Source organism: Danaus plexippus, assembly GCF_018135715.1.
Source record: "Danaus plexippus chromosome 13 unlocalized genomic scaffold, MEX_DaPlex mxdp_15, whole genome shotgun sequence".
Taxonomy (NCBI): domain Eukaryota; kingdom Metazoa; phylum Arthropoda; class Insecta; order Lepidoptera; family Nymphalidae; genus Danaus; species Danaus plexippus.
In genome coordinates this window covers 4,307,874-4,334,492 of record NW_026869849.1, presented here as the reverse complement: position 1 = coordinate 4,334,492, position 26,619 = coordinate 4,307,874, and the positions used below count along the sequence as shown (strand labels likewise).

The following is a 26,619-nucleotide window of genomic DNA, read 5'->3' as shown; positions in this document are numbered from 1 at the left end:
AAAAAGAATTCAGACGTCAGCACAACGTCAGTTAACAGTTTGTCAGAGTGTCGGCTATCATTCCGGTCGTGTATTGTTTTGTATTTTGAAAATACCATTAAAATATTGATATGGGAATTAAGAAATTCTAAAGTCTAAAACCAAACTTCATATATTTAAAGACATCATATCCTTAATTTACTTTTGTGTTGTGTATCAAGTTTTTTTTAATCGTGTTCCGGAATAAGTGGTTAGGGTCGAATTTTATAGGGCTACATCAACCGGGGTGGGCATCATGGACCAAAACAGTATAACACCAAATACATCGAATCAGCAGTTAGTAATTAACGGAGACAATGAATCTGCAACTGCATTGTTGAACGAGAAGCAGGGTAGAAAGCGCGATAGTTTGAGAGATGTCACCTTCATCGAATTCATGACCGTCGGTATATTGTGTTATGTTAACCTTATCAACTACATGGACAGGTTCACCCTCGCCGGTAAGTTGCAGGATACAGTTTTTTTATCTATATAATACATACTTGTAACTAAATGTTAAAGAATTAGGTTAGTTTGCTATGGTTTATGTAATAACTGCAGTCTACATGATATTAATTTCAAGGAAAACTTACACAACAAATAAAATCAGATATTGTTTAGCCCTCTCCAATTCTATTTTAACTACTAGTAATGAAGTTACTACAATAAGTCTTGTTGGAAGAATATATATATTGCAAGATCAATGAATGACTTTATTCTAAGATTAAGATTAGCCCTAGCCTTGATTGTGACAATGGCTATGAGAAAACATTTTTTAATCTTGTATTTTATTTGGATTTCTGTATGAAAATAACTAGAAGTATAAATAAAATCAAGTGCTCAGTCTTATTAGAGTTTTCTAAATAGAATTTTTTGATAACAAATATTATGTGGTATTGATAAATATTTTAATCCCTTTTATCTTTTATAAAATAAATTTATAATTGTATTAATATTGTCCATATATATATATATATATATATATTCTACTAGCAATTTAATGGACTTCATTTTTACCCCTTAAAGCTATTAAAAAATTTTGCTTGCATTAGTTATTCCATTAAAAATTAATTAATTGAAACTTATTTAATAAGTGTAACTTTTTTCATATTATGTAACTTTGACAGTCATTTTGCTTCAAGAATTTTACTAACACATATCTGTATTACATAATCAGTTACATATACATAATACAAAGGATCTGAAAAGTATGAATATAATGAATATTTTTTTTTTATCTTGAAAAATAAATGCCATCATAAATAACTTTTTAAGCATAATATTTAAAGTTATGTTGGTGATTGAGGATTAGAATTTAAAAGAAATTAAATTACTAGCATTTCTTAGATAAATTATTGTCATATAAAAATATATATTATGATTCCTGTTACTTTGATAATGCAATGTTAATTTTAAAATTATATTCATATAAAAGTTTTTGCATGTGGCAATTTTATTATTAATACTTGACATTTAAGTAACGGTTTAATTCAAGTAAAATGAGATAATAATAAAAAGAAAAAAATAGAATATAAATTATGTTATGCAATCATAGTCAGTAGAAAATTTTAGTTTAATCGTTTAGTAACAATAAATACAGAGCATTAAACATAAAATAAGTGTTTACTTATTGTATGATCAGAATTATTCTTAAAGTTCCTAATTGTGAATTCAGTTGAAGCTTTTAAATTTTATTACATTCATAAGTTTATCCCAGACAGTGTCTCCGCCATTCTACACAACACTGGCAGAATATATTGTGCATGTCCTTGCATTTATGAAGGTCATACTTAAAAACCAACCAACGAAAATTTATACTTAACAGAATTATGTGATGTTATCTAATACAAAGTAGGCTAGGAGAAAAATAATTCGGAATGTTTTGAAGTATGAAATAAAGACATAACTTATATGTAGTTATTACAGCCATATATATATATTATTAAGTAAAAGTTTTAAGACTATTTTCTGCTAATGTTTTATTCATATTTTTAGGTTACAATGTCAATATATTTTGTTGATTATGCAATTATTAATTTTCCACTGCCAATAAATTAACACTAATGAATTTATTATATCAATACAATCAAAAGCAATGACATAGTTTCAATTTAGAATATATGAGATGCTATTTACTTTGTAGGTCATTACCAATTATGGCTGGATTGAATGGTTGAATGAGAATTTGCTGTTTTTTATACTGATTTTACAATAAAACTATTTAATGTTTCATCAAATACATATTTATTATGAGCTAGTAAAAGACGTCATAATTTGAAATCGAAAATGGAATGTAGTACATAAAATTTTTAGAAGCCTTAAATTTTTTTCGTTCATATTTTATTTAACCTCTTTGGAGATCACACTGGAATGTTTACCTTTTTTTACATGTTTAATCCTCTGTCATTCCTTTCTATATTATAAAATCCCTTAATAACCAGGATTAAAAGCAGTATGTACATTATCATTTTATCTTAGGAGGCTACGATGTATTACGAGTTTCGAAACGCTTACATAATATAGTAGTAAAATGGCGACTATAATACACTTTGATGAGTCATAATGTAATTTATGAACCAGTTCTTAAATGAAAATTTGTTACATATTATACATTCTTTAAAGATCACAATTATTTATTTCTATTCAAAATTGTAATTCGGTTCAGTAATTTTACGTTCGGAAATATGAGTTAAAGTAATATCGTATATTTTTTATTACTAGTTTTTTTTCTCTAGGAATCTATTTGTAACCGTCGAACACCCATGGCGGGTCGATGTCACGTATCCTGGGAAGTAATCTTCAGTGTCGTATCACGTGCGTGGGTTCCCGCTTTCAATGAATACAATGATCCTTTAAATACGTTGACGGTATTTAATTGTAGATGATTGCGTGACGCGCCATGAATTTTGTTGCTTTAGAGTTACTTTACTTACGTAACTGTAAGGATTTTTATGGAATTAAGTTTTTATAATCCATAAAGCGATTTGATATGTTATGAATGTCAATCGAATGTTATGTTATAATCGACTTGAATAAAATAAAATTAGGTCAGTCATAAATCATGGGTTGTTGGAATAATCGTTAACGTGGACGTGGTAGCCCGCATAGTAATCTAAAATTCGATTTCGGAATGATTGAAATTTAAACAAGTTTTCGACCGTGGCCTAGTCCTATATTCTTATTGAAGATATTATTAATTTAATAAAAATCTATTAAGCTGTAGAACGTTATAGACAGCTACTTTTGAATTACTAATATTACTTCGAATATAATCTTTTAATAAAAAAATATATTTGTGTTATAAATTATTTTAATTACAATACATTAAATTATTTAATCCGTACTAAAGGTGTACCTTTGAAAGCTTGTGGTTATTTAGGTAGTAAAAAATGCAATTGTACACAGAACAATTCACACGGAGATAGCATGTTTGAATTTTGGTCTCCCAAGCAATTACGAATTGTGTGGCAATATGTTTACACATGAAAGCGAGGGAGGCGAGTGCTATACAAATATGAGATCTTTTGATTGCATAGAGATATGTCGCCAATATTTGGTTAGGGGTACGTTCCTCTGGGGAGCTATCGACACTGTTTGATCACGGTTGTGGAATGAGTCTCGAATTACTCTTATCTAGATGAACATCTTGAAGTAAATTACTATAGCAGCTGCGCCAACAGCGATTGTTACAACTGAAACCACCCACCGGTAGAACGGTAGCACATTTTAAATGTGAATAATACCTGTTTTTTAACTAACCGAATGTCACCTGCCTTTATGCGGTTGTATCTTACAAAAAAAACTTATCTCATTAATTTTTTTTGTAAATTCTTTTAAAATAGTGATAAGAGATAATGCTTCAATGTTTCAAATAGTATTTTATCTATTATCGTGATGTATTTAAACCATAGGTCAAGAACAATGAGTCACCAGTGACACAATGTTTTATAGTAATATGAATTTACGAACGCTATGCTTATGTCAATATATTTATACAAGTTGTGAGGCTACGTCACGTTCAGGAACGTGCTTACGTAAATTGTTTTACAATTAAAATAAACAATAGTTTGGAATAAAATTATTTTATAACGTTGGCAATTTCTAAACCAAGCACATAACTCAATCTGTATATTTTATTAGGGAATGAATTATTTAAACGAGTTATATTTTTTTCAAGAATGAGATTAGTTTTTTTTTTAAGTTGAAACGAAGTTAACTGAGTTGTTTACTTAAAAAACACGTTCAAACTTCTGTCAGCTTCTCAAATCCTTTGAGAGGCGCATTCTTGAGTACACAAAAAAAGAATGAATTTAAAGTAATATGTGGGAAAAATTTATAAAATTTTTGGATATTCCTTTTATGTATAGTTTTGACTTGGAAATAAATCTTACCCACGTTTTGTACTTTGAGTATGAGTTTGCAAACGTTCACTTAATAACCGACCGTACTCTTTAGTAGGAAATCGTATTCAGTTTTATTTACATTTCAAATGAAAAACCTTGAAAATGATTGTGTTGAGGATTTACGATTCAAATGTTTAGGTAAAGTACTATTTAAAATTATAACGATAAGTAAACCTGGTGCAATAATAAAGCAAATCGACTGTCATATAATTTTCAATTTAATCAATCGTTCTAAATTCAAAACGTGTAGAATAAAATTTTAATATACAACCTTTCGCTTCTCATACGAAATATATTACAAAAATTTAATTTACTCTTTTTCATGTTGCTAAGAGTAAGTGATAAGTCACAGTACTTATTCTGGACGTATTTTTAACATCTTCAAACACAATGCCCTTATTACATATCTTTATACACGCTCCGTCACTCGTTCCATTAGAATGACGTTTCACTTTTTAAAGATTTCATCGCCCTTTGTACAGCCTTTTTACTTTTTTTTTAAAACGTCTTGTCTTTTGACATCGTTCATACATATTTCTCTATAAGTATCTATCTTATGTATTACTCGAACGTAATTCCAATTAGGCAATTACCAACAATTATGTATGCTGCTAATTGATCATGCGCATTCCTCTATAATTGTTTCTTTTAAGACGTGGTCTTCATAACCGATAATATCTTTAAGATGAAATAAAAACTAAGCGTAGTATACACTGTTAGTAATTCAATCATTTGTATCGGTAATAAAAAACCCATCGCATGTTTTACCATTAACCCGTGTCATAAATGGGGTACCCGCTGTTTCCACTTCGGTAAATTATTATGGGGTGCCGGTGTGTACATATGGCTTAATAAATGAAATATGTTGAAGCTTAGTCGCCTGTTCCCGGTGAGGGGTTGAAAATACCATATTAAGGTATTGATTGAATTTTATTTCACTTAATTTATCTATGGTAAATGTCAAAAGCGATTTTTCATTTGTTTTCGGTTTGACGGCTGTAAATTTTTTGTGTTGGCCGTATATGAAAATTGTTCATTAAATGAAATTGTAAATCGTAAAAGCTATTCTTGATTGTTGCTGTGGTAATAAACGTTGCTCAACTAAAGTTTTATGATGAGCATTTCTTTTATACGATAGGTGTTAAAGGCCCACCTACCGCAATGATTTGTCAAATGTTTCTAATAAGGCTTTACGGTTATAAACACAAAAGGCCAGCAATCTACGGAATTTAAAAATAAACACCGCCTTCCCCTTGATACCGGAGATAAAGGATTGAAACAGTCGTGTTAATGTGTTTTTTTTTTGTTAATACTCTTCAAAATATTTTATTAACCAGCCAGTGCGACCGGTTTTGTAGTTTATCGAGAATAAATATTTGTTTTTTTATTGTATAGTTTTGGAAATGTTCCGTATTTTATCTAATCAATCTTACATAAAAGCTGACTAACTGAAGTAAAAGTGCTCTGAGTGCACACCGACCATTATCTCCTACGACATTAAATAAACGTGACTGGTTACTGAACTTTTCTATTTTTATTAACACGTCACAAGTTTGTAATATAAAATTACATTCGATGTGATTCAACGATCTTAAATAATGTACTGTCTCGATATTGTAACCTTACCATTTAACTGATTCATTCGTACGATAGAGTCATGAATAGAAGTATAAACTCTGTCTAGTTTGTCTATGCGAACCCTTAGTAAGGTACTGTTAAAATATAAAACAGCATTCGACCACCCAGCGTTTGTTTAAATAATTTTTAACGTAAATATTTATAGCACGCGTTATTAACAATACTTTCTATAAAGGTTTTTCAATTATGTTTGTTAAGTATGAATGACATAGCATGCGTACACATTGTGTCTTTTATTCAAAGCGTTTTCTATAGATAACATGAAAGCAGATATAGTTTCCTTTGATGTAATTTTTTATTATGTTATATCGTTACAAATATATGTTCCAACGGATTTTAAATGGACTGTTTATTTTTATAAGCTACGTACATTTAATAAATTATTTTTTTCCATAGGAACAATGTGATTTATTTTGAAAGATAATTGAAGGGTTTTCAAGTATTCATTGGAAAGCTAAATATAATAATCACTTCACATTCCACTGACGCTGAGATTCAAACATATAAATAATATACATAATACGTATATATATTTATTATACAGTTTTTTGTGAAGATTCAATTCAAATAGTCGTGTTCAAGTTATGTGCATACAATAAATGTCAACTATGTTATTGATAGAAATATGTTGTGCATGCGTGTGTGATAATATGCTCGCGTTGTTTCACGTTTCTTTTAGTAGCGTATAAAAAATGAAATTTTTACATGTATATATAGAAGCAAATTGAAATAACACATTAAATCCGCCATATATATTAAATATAGTAATAAATTTTATATGCTTAGCAAAATATTGAATCACCACACTGCATACGTATCGTTTCCTGTTTTTCACTAAATATAAACAACCTCCGCTAATATTATAACGTGAAATGAAAAAGTTGATATAATCCGTATGTAGTATAACGTATCAAACTTATAGTAAGCATGCAGATGTTACAGTGAACTCATTGTTTTGATATCGCAATAAGGTAATATAGGTTTAATAAATCGTTCCCATAGTATACGGGTCGTTTGAGTCGTTACTTTAATTTTAGTACGACTTATGTAATATCAGCGTAGTCTTTGATATGATGAAACGCAGCTGCGGCGATTCTGTACCCGCATTATACTCACGAAGCACTGGTCTTCACAAGGACTCATCGAGACTGCACTTGGAGCCAATTAGTTCCACGAAAGATAGTGCTCACGTTGTGCGATAATCGAACTTATGTATTTAGACGTAAGGTTGATTTTATTATGTCATTTGTGTCTATATCATCCACTTACACTAGCGGATCTGTACTAAAGTAATTATATATAAACCAATAATTATAAGAGATTACGGTCTTTATGTCTGTATTAGTTTAAGAGAAATTTGTATGTTCCTAATATGTAGTCATGATTTTATTTGTTATCAATAAGAGTTATCAGGTAAAGTGGATTTGACATTCAGATATACTAGAGGTGATAATGGTTAATATCGATGTATTGAAGTGCAAATAAAATCACCGTAATTGTAAACCCACGAACAGAGGAATAACTAAGTCTTCTTCATGGAACTACATGTAGATCGATTCCCTTTTTTTTATTCAATAAATAACAGTATTGTGTGTGAAGGTTAATTAAAATATTAATCTTCACTTTAAAATGTATCGTTTATGCTATTACGTGCGGAGATTTCTAAATGAAAAACTGGAAACGCTACGTATGTGTGACGACGCGAAGGTGTTGTAAGCGTAAAGAACATAGCCGTGTTCCGACAAAGGAACGTTTTGTTACATTTAATGTTCGAAGGGAGCGGTATTCACTGTTGTAATTTTCAAAACACGAACACTAACAATGTTCTTTACACACATTCGTTTAAAATCTCATACTAAATATCAAGTGTTACTTAAAAATGTTTGTTCTTATACTAGAAAGTTATTAGCACCTTGTTTTTTTCCAAAGAGAATTTAGTTTCGTATTCCTTAGTATATATTTAGATGTTTTGTTGTTTAAAATGTAATCAAAACATCACAAGCTTGTTGTATTCATTTGTGAATTATTGAACTTGCTTAGGATTCGGGTTTAAATACAACGAGATATAATTAATAAGATGACGTTTGTTTACAAGAACATGAATGAACTTAGTGATCTATTGATCTTCTAATGAATTATATAAAGAAAATAATAATCTCATCAAGATAATTGTACATTTTATGTAGTGAAGAAAATCAGTATTAAATATTAATTAACGTATTTCGTATATCAGAAATGTGTAAATGAAAATGAAGATGAGATTAATTATAAATGTGTCGTAGTTAGTTTGCTGATGCAAAATTATAAGGATATTGAAGACATAAACGCCGGTTTCCGTCTCACTAAACAGCGGCAAATCATTCCTAATTTATAAATCACGGTTTAATTATAAAAATAAATAATAATCGCTGGGAGTTGACGACACTTTTATTACCCAACACTAAACGAATGACAACTGACATTTCCCTTAACCGTAACCTATAAAAGTAATAGTGATGGCGGTGATTAAAATAAAAAAAAAGTTTTTTTTTTAGTTCACTCTCCGGAAGATCCGTTAAAATGTCTATTAAAAAAATGAGCTTCTGGTAGTTCTTATATATGAGTCGTTTAATTCTTGTTTGTCGGCTAAAAGATATTACTTTGTTTGTATTTGAGTTACCGGGAACAAAATATAGCTTAGTTAAAACTGAATTCCATAAAGTTATGACAGTTGTTTCTGCGTATTGAAATTTGCATTACATTCTCTTCACGGTAAGCAAATTATTGTTTTTATGTATTTAAATATAAATATTTCATAGTATTTTTTTTGTTTCTGTTCAAAAATATTCGAACGTACATAGATTAATGCGTTCGAGTCAAACCATAAATTCAAAATTATTCTAAAAAATATGAACAATGGCTTATGTAAACCCGCCCTTAACCTGTCTCGTGTAGTTAGTTGACCTGAATTTCACAATTGTTTCGTTGACATTCTTGTCTTTTGGTCTAAAATAAATACATTCTTTTTGTAGCGATTGGACCTCGTATTCCATCAATTCTGGATTATTCCATCCGTTTTAAAAAAGCTTCATTGTTTATTTAAATTGTTTAGCATACGCAATAATAATTTAACATTTTTAATATATACCGACGTAATATAAAACGAACCGACAAAAACGTGTAAAACTGGTCTCCGGCTGGCTAAAGTTTCTTTGCACTGAAAAAAAAGAAGCTCAATTCTGGTAAATCGTAAGCGTTACTTCCTTTTCTTATATTTAAAATTCATGAGATCCGTCGCAAGGTATTGCATCTCATACTTTAAGGTGAAATACAAATGTTTTGAAAACATAAGTGATGGTTTTTTACAAGACGACGATTATTTAGGTCATGGACTGTAGCTATCATTTGCAGTGATAAAAATAATTTTGATTATTTCCACTATTAGTAATTACTTTTTTAGGACTTGAGTTTGCTGTATACTATATGCTTTAGAATATTTTACGTGAGATTTCAAACTGTTCCTGTTTAGATTTAAAATTTCCTTTCAAAATTTTAATTCACTAATTACCTGTTCATTTACGGAAGGTGCTCTTTTTATCATATCATGTCGTAAATGTTTATTTTGTAGCGGAATTTTTTTTTTTACCATCTTCATGTTCTTATCAAACGTCTCCAATAATATTATGGTTGTTATCTTTAGACTATATTTAACACGAATAATATTTTATAAGATAACGTGTCATGACATTTATTGTTATACTAATTGGTTGCTAATAAACTACATACGGCCTTTACCTTTAAGAAAATACAATCTAAAAAAAATATTTATATTTGTGCCAACTCAGCTGTCCCATTGCTTCTATTTTAGTTACTCGAACTCTCATATAGAAATTATTTTATTCTTGAAATATTTGATTTTTATCTACATCATAACTGTTTAAATATTATAAATTACATTACATTTTGTTACAATTGTGTGCATTTTTCGTCATATTGACCGCGTGACTGTATGCCGTTCCGTTCCGTTCCAAGAGTCGCTCGATTTCGCGCCACAAGTTCCAGACTCGCTGATTGGTCGGACAACATGGCGTGATGTTTGGCGGGTGGGTGTGTTTGTTGAGTCGAGTATGATATCGGCTTCAGGCGACGCGACAGTGCTGCCAATGCTTTTTTTAAAGCAAATGACGTAAACATCGCAGTGTCATGCCACCGCGTCTGACGTTGGATTTATGAAGGCCGAATATCTAGTAGGTAATGAAAACCGAGTCGAGTCATCTGAAATGTTGCGAAAATCTATATTTAGTATAAACTTTTTTTGATGACCTCTTCTATCTAGACAAAACTTCAAGGTTAAACTGAATAGAATAAAAAAAAGGTCAATGCTAATTAGCGTCAAAGAGGATTTTTTAAAAATTACATTGTAGAAAAAATATTTTACCCCAAAAAGCTAGTCGGAATACAAAGTAAGTTTTTATTACTCTTACTTTAGCGCTTTCTAGTTATTAGTTCCGTAGAATAATTAAACTGCCTTGTAGTTACACGAATATACGTATTCTTATAATAGCAGTAAAATGAGGAACATTTTAAAATGGAGAATGTACATTTTTTTTATAAACTCAAACAGTGGTTTACATCATTGTGCCACACGTAGCGATTAGATCCGACATTTTTACCGTTTCGTTAAATGACGTGCACTAACAAAAAGAGTATAATGAACAGCGATAAAAGCTTGCACTTAGGTATCATAAATCCAATCAACAATTTCATCGCCAGCCGACTTTCTATCAGCACTCTGTTGGTCGTCAGTGAATGTACGCCTAACAGTTTTTCACTTTCACAACGTGTATGGCAAAAAGCATTTCCCATAAGTGCTTAATGTGCTCAGTATAATACCTATTTATATTTAATATCATAAAAAGTAAAGAACTTAACGTTTCCTGTTTTGCAATTATAAAAATAATGTCCTTGGTTAAGCAGTTAAGTTATTAAAAAGGTTGTTGTTTCGTGTTTTTATATCATACTAGTCGAGTTATGACAGTGTGTTTCTTACTTAAACTTATTTATATTTCAAGGCCTGTACAGAACGTATGTATTAAGTGTGAACTTACCCCATACAGTTATATCTTCTATTTATAAACTTATTTTGTCATAACGACTGTTAATACTCGAGAATAGGAAGTTTATATAAATGCTTAAAATTCAAAACATAAAATGAGATCCATTATATTAGTGTAAATGAAAAGTATCAATTTGTTTATGGGCTGTTTATATTCCTCTTTTAAATCCTTATTCTGATATAAATTTATAAAACAACAATATGTTTTTATACTAATTTGTTCGTAGTGATGTGACATTTTTGAAATAAGCAATTTAATGTATCGATTTGGGCTTTTGTTGATTCATCGTCCCTGAGGGCGATAAAAAAAAAATGTTACGTGAGGGTCCCGACGGTATAGTGGCTAAACAAAAGAGAGGCAGTAATAATAGGGATGATTTATGGACACGTCTAAATAATACTATCATTTTATTAAGCTTTTTATTTATATAAATCTTTTATTATTTGTATTGGGCAACATTTTGCACCTGGAGCATTGTTGGTTAATATAATATTTGTATAAGCTATAGGTCTAGCGAGTACTTTAAAGTTAGTTTTATAACTTAATCCCTGTTATCGGTCGGTAACTTACTTGCTTATCTTTAATCAAACTGCAAACCCCACACGTCCGCTCCGCGAACATACTATTATGCCCCTTTAAGTTATTTGTATATTGTTAGAATTACTGCTATTTCTGATGTTTATTACGTAATTATTCACTCCTGAGATTTCATATTACTGATGATTTGTATCTTAATTTCGATGTTAGATTTAAACCATGGTATTTATTTTAAGTCTGTCAATGAAAATTTGCTAAGAAAAGTTTTTTTCATTGTAATATTTTTAAGTATACTTATATATTTAGTAACTTTTAAGTGTTCACCAGAAGATTGCTCAGTGTTACCGCATTCGAAAAGTTATAATTTCTTATTTATTAATCTCACATACATTATAATATTAACGTAGTTAATGAAAACTACGTATGTAGTGACGATGGCTAACATACAAAACGAAACCTCAAGTGATCTATGTAAATAATGATAACTATAATATTGTCGTACAAAAAATATCGAATCTCATTTAAAGAACTGTCATAATTTTTCCCCGATATTTCGATTAAAATTACCAAGCGTTTGAGAGAATAAAACGCTCACGTATCCAAGGTTAATGTAAAGGTTGCAGCTTAAACAGTTTTTTTTAATGCCGCTCAATAAATTTGATTATATTTATTAACAATTATCTTTTCAATGTTGTCATTGATTTATGTTGTGAAACATTGTGCGTGGTAACAACTAACAGTTGTGTATTCAAGTGTGATGTAAAGCAGTCGGTTGTGACCACAGAGGTATTTCTTTAAGTGAAGACATGACTTTCAGATTTTGACTTTTTTTTAGAAACACCACATTTCATTACGTTGGGTTTATGTAAAATGTAACTCGTGGTTAATGAGTAGCATTGGTGTAGAACTAGTTTATACCTTCAACTTCGTCTTCGAAATTATCGTCTGATAACAATGTATTAATTGTTTTAAAACAAAAGATATAAACACTAGCAGATGTCTGATCTACATTACTTTAAAAACCTCATCATAAGACCACACACCCTTACAAACTTTCGTATTTATATCACTTGTAGGAAGTAGTTTTGCTTTTGTTTTTCCTTTATAAACTCCTTTTAATTTTAATCAACCTTGCAATCTATTTGTTTTTTGCATAAGTAAATATTTTTTATTATATCCGTATTCCCATTAAATTTTACATCACAGAGATAAAATATGTATATTTTTAACCATTATTAAATAATATGATCGTATTGAACTAATTTAATGAGATGACACAGTTAATGCTGTGGAATAAACTAGTTGCCAAAAATAAATTGGTAAGGACTGAAAGGAGAATGTTTGTATTGAATAATGTACTGATTTTTGCATTAATTATAGACATTAAAATGTTTTCCAACTATTATAAACTATATTCTATATGTATATATGTTTTGTCGCAGGTGTATTAGGGGATGTCAAAGATGAATTTAACATTGGTGACGATTACGCCGGTTTCCTTCAGACCGTGTTTGTGATCGCTTACATGGTTTTCGCGCCAATATTCGGTTATCTCGGTGACAGATATTCCAGGCGGAGAATCATGGCATTTGGTGTGGCCCTGTGGAGTCTCACAACATTCGTGGGATCGTATATACCTGTGAGTATATCATTTTTAATCCATTTAATATATGTTTCTTGAAACATAATACAAACTTTTTGGTTGATATGGTATTTTTTTTTAAACGTATTAAATTCAGATAAAGTTTTTGTTTGGAATAAAAATATGGTAGAGTTTTCTATTAGTCAATAATATGATATTTTTTGTTTCGCGCTGTTATTTGTTTTGTATACGTCTGTTAATGGTATACGTGATGGTCCACATAGCTTATTAAAAAATAAGACGAAACTTTTGTTACCCATGTTCATTATGTAATTTTCGTACTTTGTAATGCATATTTAATGTAATGTAATGCATATTATGTGACCATAAAATCAAATAACATCTTCTAACAAAACATGTAAAGATACATCTTGTAATGTTTACGGGCGGACATTATGTAGAGACGTTGTAATGGATTACGTGCTCTGAGACTGTAATGTTTCTCGTCAGGATTTCGCGTGGTTCGCGGTCTTCCGCGGCCTGGTTGGTATCGGTGAGGCGTCATACTCCACCATCGCACCGACCATCATCAGTGACCTGTTCGTCGGTAACGTCCGATCGAAAATGCTTGCGCTTTTCTATTTCGCGATACCAGTCGGGAGGTAAGCTTATAATGGTTAATTCTCAGTGTTGTATCTATATTAAGCTCATAATTTAATGTTGTTCGTTATTTATATTTACCATCATGGTTTTTTTTTTAAATCAAATCTTAGTTTCAGTAACTTGAATGAATTTGACGATAATACTTTAAAATAATTATAATTGGCTTGAAAATGTAATATGAATGCTAATTAAGATAATATAATCGTATAGAATTTCAAGGTGGTATAACAATAGTAATGTAGAAAGTAACAGAGTACTGAACTCGTCCGTCGTTTCGCTTGAACGGCCTCCACTGTGTACATTAAGTCAAAATTTCAAACTACTTATGAGTTATGTAGAATAGATAATGTTTGCAGTTCCGTCTGTGTGTTGTTGGGAAGTCCAATACAAGAAAATGTCTTTAAAGATCCTATACAACTTACGCAAAATATGATTGTGTTTGATGCAATAAGTCGTGAAAAGTGTAAAAAAATAATACGTAATAGTGTCGTTACTTTATCAAATAAAGCATTTTTAACCAAGAACTCTTATAGATCTTCCGTAGGAAAATATAATTATTAGTAAATATATGAGATGTTTATGGAAAATAAAAGCATTCGAAATACAAAAATAAATAAAACGCTCTCAAACATCATTTAAAAAATCTCTTAGTAGTTTTTTTTTTGTCACGTCCCATCTGGAAACGCTCGACGTAGAAGTCATTAAACTGGCAACATTGTGACATTTAGTTTATTTAGCGAAAACGCTCTAATATTTTGGATATAATGCCTTTTAACTGGTAACACTAACCGACGTTACACGTGAAAAATTTAATAACTCTCTTAAACTAATTTTAAATGTTACAGTTTTGGTATAATAATTAAGTAATTTAATAATATACGACGGAATAAACCGCGGCTATTATTAAACGTAATAGCTCCAATTATAAATAATTGCTGCCAACCTTAAGATAATTCACACATTAATCGACTTAATGTGCGCTTATTGATGAATGTCGCAAGACATCTAATTATTCTGACTTGGTAACAGTGCGCATATAAGTTATTTATAATATATACCTACTTTCATGTTAACATTTAAGGCAACTGTGAGCGACTTTCGAGTGAATATACGGATTTCAAAAACTGTTACATGTTTTTACATATGCTCGATTTTTGGATTATAATTTTTTTTTATTCAGGTTTTATCGTTGATAGATAGATCATTTTTTGCCTCGATTATAAGATTTTTATATAGAACCAAATGAAAATGTCTAACAAGAATCGTCAATAAGCCTGGTTGATCAGGAACGATAACACATTCAAATGTATCCTTTGTCGGTATTGAAAACTTAAATGAACATGTTTAACAATAACTTTGCCGGTAAACTGAAACCGGTTAATCTGCCAAGGAAAACCCATGACGTGATTTCCACCACAAAAGAATATTTATTTATATAAATACATAGTTTAAAATCTCAATAACTTCATATGTTAATATGTACTAATATTAGAGGAAAATGCATTTGGATAATATTTGTACGTTTCAGACAAATAGATTTAAGATTATTTTTTTTATACGTTCAGAAATCTTTACATATTTTCTTAACAAATCATTTCGATATGTTTTAATAATATATATTTTTTAAAATTTCCAGCGGTTTTGGCTATATAGTCGGTTCAGCGGCTGGTGCCGCTATGGGTAATTGGCGTTACGGGTTGCGTGTGACCCCGTTCCTCGGAGCCCTGGCCGTGGTGCTGATGCTGTGGGTCATGGAAAACCCTGAGCGTGGTCAGGCGGAGGAGAGCCGAATGAAACCGACTTCGTACCAGGAGGATCTCAAGTCGCTCATCAGGAAGTTAGTACCTATGAATTAACTGTTTTGAGAGCTGTCAGTTGAACTCGTCATTTTGACAGCTGTCAATTGTATGAATCAGTTCGGCAGTTGTCAAACAGTTGCCGAACTTTAATGTGTCTGAAATCATATTCACTATGATGTTTTTTTAAATAGAGCAATTATATATATATTCTATACAATATTTAAAACAATAACAATTTGCTCTTCTTACAAATTATTTTATAATTAAACACTTTATTATTTGCCAGTGATTATGTGATATTACTATATTATTAGGGTTAATTATATATTATAAAGATAGATACAAGTTAATTTTATGTAAAAAATATAAGTGTATTTTATTTTGTATTTTGTTTCTTCTATTTTCAATCTAATTTATAAAGTGTCGAAGGTTTAAAGTCAATCAACAGAATTATTCTCAAGCAAGGTATAAGTTAATGCTATTAAAATTGTTGTGTCACTAATTATAGACATACCTTGGTTAATGAACACGCTGAAGTCATTCCTTATTCGTATTGTGCTCGATTTTTTAAACAATTCAAATATTAATACATACGTTTGGAGAAAATTTCTATTACAATCTTACGAAACGTCAGTCAAGATTTCTATTTAATAAACAAAGCATCATATTATGACTCAGATATTGAGAAAACACTAACACAATAATTTAAGATTATTCCTCTTATCTCTTATAATTAAAAAATATCGTAAAAATATTTTTACTTAACTTTTTTTTTTTATCACTGGTGATTTACAAAAACGTATCAATAATAGCCTCACTTTTTTTTCGTCAATGCTACTTATTAAATAAAAGATCCGACTAAAAAAATCTTTTTTCCGCTTTGATACTTGTGATGTATACAATTATGTCGCTACGAAATATTTTTGTTGATTTTATTAAATAAATCTGGTGATATACAAAGATGTGACCACTGAAATATTCCCTTTTTTCTGTTGTTTATTAAAAAAAAGTTAGATTTAATAATGCTTATGGTTCACGCATCTTTCAGTCCGTCATTCATGTTGTCGACTTTGGCTTTCACGTGCGTCGCGTTTGTGACGGGGGCGCTCGCCTGGTGGGGCCCGGACTTCATCAGGCTAGGGCTGACGCTGCAGACTGGACAGGAAGTCTCCATAGAAGGGTGAGTCATCATATCCCTGACAGTATTTGGGATATTTGTGAGAACCTTGAATAGTTAAATAAATTTTTTGACAGCCCAAAAAAATGTCCACTGCTAATATTAATCAATTAATTACGTAACTGTAAAGTTTGTAGTGTGGTTGTCATGTCTATGAGAATAGCTTAATTTTTCATATACAGGATACTTTCACTCTGAATATCGTGGGTGGGTAGTCAGTGTTTTTAGTTACAGTGGGCCCATAAATGACGTCACTATAAACTAAGCCATATTTAAATAATATACATAAATATTTTCCATTCTGTAATCATGTACAGGAAAATCACAATATATTCCAGAACTGATATAGTAATTGTGATTTTTTTATGTATTCTGATCCATATTGTTTTAAACTAATTATATCAGTGCACAGTCTGTAACACTCCAACATTTTCATTTAAATGAAACTTATATTACTCGGGTGTACTACGCGTAGTTTATTTTTGTTAAAAACTACATACTTCCGACGCTAAAAATAAAGTACGCGTCGTATATCCGAATAATATTAGTTTCATTTAAATGAATAAAACTCGCGGAAGCCTTAGATCTCATAACTCCAACATTTTATTAATAATAAATCTATCGTAATATGTAACTGCGGGCAACATTCAAACATTCAATTAAAATAGAATGTTTGTTTAGAATAAATAGAACAAAAAAAACACCTTTAACCGTCAATCATTTGGTTTTTTTTTTCATCAAAAATATTATTACTTAATGAGACACACTGCAAATTCATTTAAGAACTGGCAACACAAAATATTTAAAAAATATAATAGAGACATTATATCATATAACCAAGAATACATACTATGAACGTGAAAAATGTATCTTATAGGTACGATTTACATTATATTCCTGTTAAAACAAAACTTATTCTTTTTTATTATTTTTTATACATGAGAAAATATAAGATAATTAATAAATAGTCGATTTTATATGATGAGTACTACGCGTGTTGTGGTTAGCATGGTTGTTAAGTACCTAAACGGTGACGCGCGCGTGTAGCGTATCATTCAAGTTCGGGCTGGTGGGTATGGCGGCGGGGGCGCTGGGCGTCCCTCTGGGGTCTCTGCTCGCCCAGCATATGCGGACCCGCACCCCCGCCGGCGACCCTCTGCTCTGCGGCTTCGCGCTGCTGGTCTCCTCGCCGCTGGTGTACCTCGCGCTGTTCTCCACCGCCCACTTGGCGGGCCTCAGTTACCTGCTCGTGTTCCTCGGCATGCTAACGCTCAACCTCACCTGGTCCGTAGTAGCGGACATCGTGCTGGTGAGCATCGGAACTGTATTCCGATGAGATAGGACGCACGCCCTCAACACTGTGACGATTCATCCACCATCCCATACTAATATACGATCGAAAGCATGTCGGCGCTTACTAGCATAGATGTATAGATACGTAAGACTGCTGTGAGAGGACGTCACCGCTGTCACTCGCGGGTGTCGAGTGAGGGCGGTGGTAGTATCCTGACTGTGGGTGGTATGAAGGGTGTCGCTGGTATTCGGAGCGCTGACCATGGCGTCGGGGCTGGTGGGTGTGCCGCTGGGTGCCTGGCTGGGCGCGGCGTTGATCGCTCGCTGGGGCCGCGCGCACGCCCTGCTGTGTGCCGCGGGGCTGCTGCTGTCCGCTCCCGCCATGACGCTCGCCATCTTCCTCACGGACAAGCACTACTACGCTCCGTTCGTGCTCATGTTCTTTGCCGAGCTCACGCTCAATCTCAACTGGGCTATCGTTGCTGACATGTCGCTGGTAAGAACGGGGTTCGGTTACGGCTTTATTACTGTATTTAGTTAAAAGCTTCCGTTTATTTTACGGTAAGATCATTTGTGCATAGAGATTTTAAATTGATAACTTTGTAGTTAGTGTAATAATGCATAACGTAGTCCCAGTATTAGTCTCAATGTCGTATAATAATTTTAATTTTAATGCATGAATGTGTATGTGACATAGATTAATAATATTTACCTAAGCAGAGGTAGCCATAAAAATAACAAAAGAAATATGAAATAAAAAAAAAGTTGAAATAACATTTATGACAGAGTTAAACTGATCTGCTTTGGTAAACTGTATCATTTATAAAATATAAATAAGCATTTCCTTTGCTTCCTTCGCTTAACATAGCATGCCATTGAAATCAGTCACTCATGAATTCATATCGTTATGTTGTTGAGGGATGTGAAAGCACCATTTATCAAGTGCGACCTTTCTCATTGGAATACTAATCATCTGACTCGTCATGTATGTGCTGATTTCAATTTCGTTTACTAGCGACATCTTTTGAACATTGCGAAAACTTTGTAGTCATCTTGACTCATATCATGGTACCTAATAACAAATTAATGGCGATTCTCACAGATGGCGCTGGTACTAGAATTTTTGTGCTTTATTTGTTTTGCTTAAATTCTTTAACATTATGACATTAGAAATAAAGGTTACATTAGAGTAAACATTATAACATTAACGTGTTCTTTAGGTTGTAAATTCATAATTCCAATTAATATTTTGGATGTATAATTAAAAAGATATAATGATTTCAGTATGTGGTGATACCACCAAGAAGATCAACAGCGGAGGCTTTCCAGATTTTGATCTCACATATGTTTGGGGATGCTGGCAGTCCCTATTTGGTTGGAGTTGTGAGTAATACCTTCATACCTTCGACGAGTTGTATTTAACAAAATTCTTCAACAAATAAAATTGAAATTAATTAATTTTTAGATATCCGAGAACTTGAAGAGATCGCTTTCACCTTTCGAAGAACCTAGCAACAGTGTCAAATTTCGATCGCTTCAGTACGCCTTGTTTATTACATGTTTCGTAGAGGTTATTGGAGGAATTTTCTTCCTACTGACGGCCATTTACATTGTGAGAGATAAACTTAGAGTTGAACGAGAAATCGCAGGTTTGTAATCTACAAAATATTCCTGTCAACGTAGCCCCATATAAATTCTATGTGTGTTTTTATACCCATGTATACTTCTAATAATTTATTTTAAACCAAAGCTTTGAATAACGCAGAAATCATGTGTAGTGAATTGTTTTTGTAACACTGTATGCTTACTTTAACTTCACATTGTTTCAGTTGCTTCAAAAATTATTTAGACTTGCTGTATATAGGTAAAGTAGATGAGGCTAAAAATACTTGCTATTATAACTATGCACTGGCTTTTCTGATACATGTATGGGGCTCAGCTATAACTATAAACCTTATAAGTTAATACCATATGTTCCATTTATATAGTAAATTGTAATTTGTTTTTAAATTTACAGAAGCCGAGGCACAAAGTGCTGAACCATCTCACAGCAACGCACAAGAAAATCCCGGCGTTGAATAATATTAACATTATTACTTTCCAGTCACAATAGGTCTTTGGTTATGGTGAAACGAGAATTACAATCATATTGTACCAATTGTTCTTTCAAACATTTATATTCATAATACAATTGTGACCATTTGATTGATAATTTGAAGGTAAAGACTGAATGTAGGGCAAAGCTTGTGGGTATGCGAGTGAGATAGTATAATTAATTTAGGTCACGGCATCACAGCACCTACTGGTTAGGGATTTAGATACGATGTGCCTAACAGATTCCCCTGATAGAAATGCATTTTAATAATTACTTTTTTCATAGCATCCATCTAAATTTGTATTCACAAAACATCCGTTATTTAAAATCTTAAAGCAATGGAAACTTTTCTACCGGCTAATGCTTTTAATTTATTGCCTTTACTATAGCAAATAAAGTACAATCATATACTTGCAACTCTTTGTGAATACAAACATGGAATTTAAGGCTTTGAGCGGAACTTATTTAGTTGAGCAGATGTCATCTCCTATATTTATTCTGTTACATTATATAAAAATTACCTCAAGCACTTGTTACACAAGAAGTTTTTTTTTTTTTTTAATTTATTCTTTTACGAAACGTTTATAAATTTTGTATAATTTATTTGATCTTTAATATCAATGCAATTTTTGAATGGAAAGTTACTTAAATGATTATGTGGAATTATCTGTAACAGATATATTCATACAGTTTAATAAATATACTTGCCTTAGAGTCCATATTAAATCATCATTAGTTTATTTATTTGTAAATCATAGAGTATTTATGAGATCATACCTCTAGTAGATGTCAATTATAAATAATAGATAAGGTTTTATAATTTGCAAGTTAAACTGTATAGAATATTAATCAAGACTGAGTTGTTTGTTTAAAAAAAAAAAATTAAAGCCTAATAATAATAATTGTTTGTAAATATCGTGTAAAGTATGGAATTGAAAATAAATATCTAATTTATTTTTCATAACTGAATATTTTTATTAAACAACAAACATACCTGCTGTCATATCACATTGCAAAAGGAGAAACATGATAAAAATGCGAGACTATCGGTGGGTTACAAAAGAACGTTTCACAAAATTCCTTGGTCAGTAAAATTACTATCACACAATGTTGAGAACATCAACTGGGTCTCAGCAACGGAACCCTCAAGGTTCCTTAAGTCTAAAAATTTTAATGAATCAGTCAATTACATTAAAAAAATGCAGTCGTGAATCGAGAATGCATCATATGGTATCATCACAAATTTCTGTTCAAATTAAAAAAAAATTAATCACTTTTAACACAAATAAAAGAAAAATCATTTAAAACAATAATCATTCATAAGAAACTATACAACACCTATTAGTTTTGTTTATACATTAATAAACAATGGCGTTACATTGAAAATAGAAAACGAGAATTCTGGTAACATTAAAAAAAATAATAACATTGTGAAAACATCACTCTTCGGAGACACAGCTATTGGTAGAGCTCGAGTTATCATTCATGGTAACTTCGGGATATATGGCAACCCTAAGCTTCTTAGGTATCGGTTCACATGTATTGAAACTGTCGTTGTGGCTCCTCTTACCGCTCGCGGTTATTTTCAAAACGGTCAAATTGTCAGCATTATTATTTTCCTCGTCAGAATTAGATAATGTCATTCCATTGAATCTAGTTTGAGACATCAACCTGTCTATCCTTATGATAATATCGTCATCCTGAAAATAGTGTTTCATTATAATCAATTTTTATAAAAAAAAATAGTATAAAGATTGTCATTTTCTTAATAGATTTCGTAACATACTTGCATCCAGCTATGATTAAGTATTTGATCCAAGGTAATCCGTCTTTCAACATTTACAGTGAGCATCCTTTTCATGAGTAATTTTCCTTGCAAGCTGACGCCTCTCCAATGTGTGTGTGAAAAACGATATTTCCCACTCAAGATTTGATCCCGGAGAGATAACTCTTTATAATCAGATGAAAAGGGTAGATAGCCCACCAAGCTAGAATTGACAAAAATTTATATTTTTTAAGACAATAGTAAGAAATTTCAAAAGTATAAAATAAGTCCACATAATATATAATTAATAATATTTTAATTTCATGAAGTAAGTTAAACTTCATTTGATTTTCAAGATATATTGCAAGAGAATAAGCAGATAAGAGGAATATCTGGTCCAATATACATGGTTAGGTTTGTATATGTTTTGTTTCAAATCAATTGCATTAAGTATAACATTATTATTTTGTACTTGTTTGTAATTTAAATACATAGTTATAACAAATCTCACCAAACAAAGAAGATGACTCCCAAGCTCCATACATCCACCTCGGGCCCGTAACTGTTATGTCCATTTGCCCGCAGTACTTCGGGCGCCAGGTATAAGGGTGTTCCGCACATGGTCTTCATGAAACTATCTTCACCAACAAACTTGCTCAGACCAAAATCTGTTATTTTGACTAGGGTTTCTTCTTCTTTACTCTCCAATAAAACATTCTCAGGCTGTAAGAAATTCAAACAAAAAAATTAATAATGATATATTATCTCCATAGTAATACTTTTCCTTGACTTTAATATGTAGGTGTACATTAAATGCCTTCAAGAATATTCTAAATGTAACTTTTTTGATAAATTTCTATTATCTGATACATTGGGATTGTATTTATCTTTTACCAAAGGCTTACACTGAAGTACTATATATTTTTTTATAGTTAGCTAAATATAATTAATTAAAAATCATATGTTAATGCCTTTTCATTTATTTTAAGGGATATTAATATCAAAACACAGCTAACTTTAGACACAGGAACAAACACCATGTAACTTGATATTCATCTTCACATAAAATAAACAATGCCCGTGTTGTATCTTCCAAACTTGCAAGACAAGTACTTTACAAACAAAATATTTTATTACTCTAATACTGAGAATGAAAAAAATTAATATAACAGGAAATAACTAAGATTGAAAATAATTCTTTAACTATATATTAGTATTATTTACCTTAAGGTCTCTGTGAGTGATGCCTTGAGAGTGCAAATATTTGACCGCTAGAACCATTTGACGGAACAGAAAACGAGTTAATCTCTCAGATAGACGTCCTTGCTTTGAAATTCTATCAAACAATTCACCGCCCTGCATCAGTTCCAATACAATATATACTGCGTCGGAGGACTCAAACACTTCTTCGGTGGAAATTATAAATGGCTAGAAAACGTTTTTATTTTATTCATTACCAAATATATATATAAATATATAAATATTCATCAAATAATTTAAAACATTTTATTATAATTATATTTAAAATAATTACATGTTTCAAAGCCTTCAATATGTTGACCTCATTCATAATCTTAGCTGGATCATTTAAATTATGTATTTGTCCGTTTGTCAGTCTACTCTTTTTTATAACTTTCATGGCATGTTTTGTACATTTAGTCTAAAAGAAAATAATTTTTTAGATAGTTAAAGTAAATAGTTATTTTGTATAGCAAATGAAGAGACATACTTTGTGGTATACTAATTTAACGACCCCACATGCCCCTTGTCCCAGTACTCTTGATATATAAAACTTTTCAGATATTTCTTTCGGTGCTTTATCCTGTTCATTTTTCAGCAGATCTTTAAAAAGGAATACTGAAAAGTGAAACAAATTTATAGAGAATGTGTGTTGGACTGAACTGCAAAAGTTATAATGCTTATTTACTTTTAACAACAGCATTGGAAAGTGAGATTTCATCGTTGTCATCGAGAACTCTGCTTTTTCCTTTTCCGATTTTCAAACCATTCACAAATGTCCCATTGTGAGACAAGTCAGTAATAATGGCTGGGCTGAGTGGTTCACTAAAAGTAAATGGCGCCTATGATATATACTAAAACTAATATATATTATAAATATCTCATAATATATTTTGTATCAGCTCACCTCATGTCTCTTTTGATCACAAAATGTCGTTTGCTCACATTTTTAATAATACTTTCTTTAATTTTATCTTTTTTTATTACAAAGGTACAATCTATAGCTCTTCCAAGTGAAAATTCTGGTTGAATTAGGTCTTAAAAAAATAATATATTGATATTAAAGCACAAGGAATATTACAAGATATAAAAGCAATCATTTATTATCATGCAGAGGGTAGTTAAAAAAGAATATAAAAAACGATATTAACACATAAATAATTTTATTTATCATTACAAGAAAAGCTTACCATAATATTCTGGAATTTGCTGCTCAGTCTCGGTCTTCCAACAAAATCTACCACTTAAAGACACTTTCGTTGAATATAATCTTCCCCAAATATTAGGAATAAAAGATGGAGTATTTGTTTGACTCCACTCGACTTGAGAGTTTTGTGTCTGAGTTTGCGTATTTTCGATATCATGTGATTCGTCTCCCATCTTAAGTAAATACACAAATTTTAAAAACTTATAAAAAGTTACATACGGTTAAAAACTTTTGATTTAAGCGGCTAAGTTGAAACTTTCATGTAATGTCCACATGAACCACAGATGACAACTACTGTTGTCAAATGAACAAGTTGATTACATTTAAATAATTTGCAACGTAGCAAGGCTTTAAATAAATGGTGGTATTTTTATTACAATTTAACAATCTTTAAAAATATAAATAAAATTTAAAATGTTTATGATTATAAATAAAGTTATATTTATAAGTGTAGTTCTTAGAGAACAATGTATCTTAAAAAAAAAAAATCGAGCCATAGCTTTAACAAAAATTTTGTTTTTTTATAGATTAAGCTTCTTAAAAAAATACTTTTTTCTTATAACGTAAAAATATATTTACAGTTTATTTTAATATGGTACGCTTAGTACGCTAAGTACACCCAGTTTTTTTAAATATTCTTTTAACCACTTCTTTAATAGGCTAAAGGCTTTATATTATACATTAATAATTGGAAGACCAGACCACAAGAATTTGTTTAATCTGTTAGAAGGAGCAGACAAACCTTTCAGCACAGGTTAACTACTTGTGTAATATTTATTTTGGAATAAAAGTCAACATTGAATTTCTTCATATCGAAGGTGTAAGTAAAAATATGCGAAAGGATTTAAAATACTTCGTTCGTTAGCTACAATATGACCGGCGTCCCATCCTTGTTGTAAAAATATGTCCTTCTTTTAAAAAAGTACCTACTCCGAAACTATTCATCTAAATTGAAAAGTATGTTCCCGACGAAAATTCCCCGGTAAATGTTGTTTTGATCAAATAGATAGACAGACAGAGTATTTATAATATGTTTTATTGTATACCACCCAAAGTAGTTTAAATGCGGAATATCCTAGAACAAAATAGTGAGATACAAAGGGATTATGAACCTTATCGCTTATGAGGAATTTCTTCCAGGTTCCCTTAAATAAGTCAGATACTTAAGTTAAGGTAAAGTACATCTAGAAAATAAAAGTAGGTAGAAGTAAATTATATTATAATAAAATCAATATTATATAAATGAAGCAGTATCATAAGGAAGAGCTTAAGATGAGTTGAAGATATAAAAGGTACCTTAGGATTATGACGCAGTAAGTTATCACTTGATTTGAGTGAAATAATAGTTCTTTTCCTTGATCTCGAAAGGTGCCAGGGAAGTGACATATTTTAACAAGCTCTAGAGTTGGACGGCTATGTATAATGTACGTGATAATATATATAATGTTTATGATGGAAATAGAAACGTCCACGAATTTTTAGGATAAAAATAGAATCACCCGAAAATTAAGACAAGCAGTGTCAGTAATAGACAGGAAAGGGAATTCTGAGCCGCTCGAGTTGAATGAGAAATTGAGACACTAGAAAGTACTAGTAAATACCAAATATGAAACGATTACAAAAGTTCCAGAAAATAGATCAATAAGTTAACTGCTATAATTATATCCTCACAATTGTTGCAGCCATCTAAAAGTTTTATCACAACCCTTTTTATTTGCAGCTCTTTATACTTTTTTCGTAAATTTTCACTTGAGAAATCCTGTATGAGTTCTTAGTCTGTGTTCTATTGTTAAGTACAATACTTTTCATCCTCTTAAGACTAGGTCTAGGGCTAATTCTTTTACGATTGTTGTCAAAATGAGGACACACTGTCTTATCTTCATTTTAATTCTTCCTCTCTTCTATCTGATATACGATGTTCGACCCTGAAAAATAACCATTTAATTAAATGTTAATATTTGTTAAAATTTTTCATCGAGAATTTGTTTGTGAAAATGTCAAAATAAATGAGATGTATCATGTATTCCTGTCAGTCTTTTTTTATCTTCCCCATAATAGGCGCGTTTTTTTTAGGTATGATTGGCGCAAATTAGAACCTCAATTGAAA

General features: G+C 31.0%; 2 protein-coding genes across 5 annotated transcripts; one reads left to right on the top strand and one right to left on the bottom strand.

Annotated features, from left to right (window-relative positions):
• The first annotated feature begins 18 nt into the window (after positions 1-18).
• LOC116770016 (protein spinster) lies at positions 19-21,265 on the top strand. Of its 3 annotated transcripts, XM_061527645.1 has the most exons (10): positions 19-479; positions 13,135-13,331; positions 13,785-13,936; positions 15,574-15,774; positions 16,785-16,916; positions 18,441-18,702; positions 19,491-19,589; positions 19,672-19,855; positions 20,036-20,070; positions 20,224-21,265. In XM_061527645.1, the coding sequence occupies exons 1-9, from the start codon at positions 275-277 to the stop codon at positions 20,053-20,055; spliced, it is 1,452 nt and encodes a 483-aa protein (XP_061383629.1). In that variant the 5' UTR covers positions 19-274; the 3' UTR covers positions 20,056-20,070; positions 20,224-21,265. The 3 variants fall into 3 exon arrangements, with proteins under 3 accessions (XP_061383629.1, XP_032517227.1, XP_032517228.1); XM_032661336.2 differs by lacking the exons at positions 18,441-18,702; positions 20,036-20,070 and adding an exon at positions 17,961-18,222; XM_032661337.2 differs by lacking the exon at positions 20,036-20,070 and having other exon boundaries at positions 20-479.
• LOC116770373 (ovarian-specific serine/threonine-protein kinase Lok-like) lies at positions 21,252-24,819 on the bottom strand. Of its 2 annotated transcripts, XM_061527644.1 has the most exons (10): positions 24,496-24,819; positions 24,213-24,342; positions 23,994-24,130; positions 23,796-23,923; positions 23,601-23,726; positions 23,291-23,494; positions 22,578-22,789; positions 22,088-22,289; positions 21,729-22,001; positions 21,252-21,462 (listed from the first exon to the last, which is right to left on the bottom strand). In XM_061527644.1, exons 1-9 carry the CDS (start codon positions 24,683-24,685, stop codon positions 21,741-21,743), a joined length of 1,590 nt encoding a protein of 529 aa, XP_061383628.1. In that variant the 5' UTR covers positions 24,686-24,819; the 3' UTR covers positions 21,252-21,462; positions 21,729-21,740. The 2 variants fall into 2 exon arrangements, with proteins under 2 accessions (XP_061383628.1, XP_032517716.2); XM_032661825.2 differs by having other exon boundaries at positions 21,252-22,001.
• Positions 24,820-26,619: the final 1,800 nt, after the last annotated feature.

Excerpts from the sequence above, each read along its gene's own strand:
- LOC116770016 (XM_032661336.2), top strand. The coding sequence starts at position 275 with ATGGACCAAAACAGTATAACACCAAATACATCGAATCAGCAGTTAGTA. Across the intron at positions 13,937-15,573 it reads TTCGCGATACCAGTCGGGAG|CGGTTTTGGCTATATAGTCG; the intron begins GTAAGCTTATAA and ends TAAAATTTCCAG. Across the intron at positions 16,917-17,960 it reads CAGGAAGTCTCCATAGAAGG|CGTATCATTCAAGTTCGGGC; the intron begins GTGAGTCATCAT and ends GCGCGCGTGTAG.
- LOC116770373 (XM_032661825.2), bottom strand. The coding sequence starts at position 24,685 with ATGGGAGACGAATCACATGATATCGAAAATACGCAAACTCAGACACAA. Across the intron at positions 23,924-23,993 it reads TTCCAATGCTGTTGTTAAAA|TATTCCTTTTTAAAGATCTG; the intron begins GTAAATAAGCAT and ends TTCACTTTTCAG. Across the intron at positions 22,790-23,290 it reads TCACTCACAGAGACCTTAAG|CCTGAGAATGTTTTATTGGA; the intron begins GTAAATAATACT and ends AATTTCTTACAG.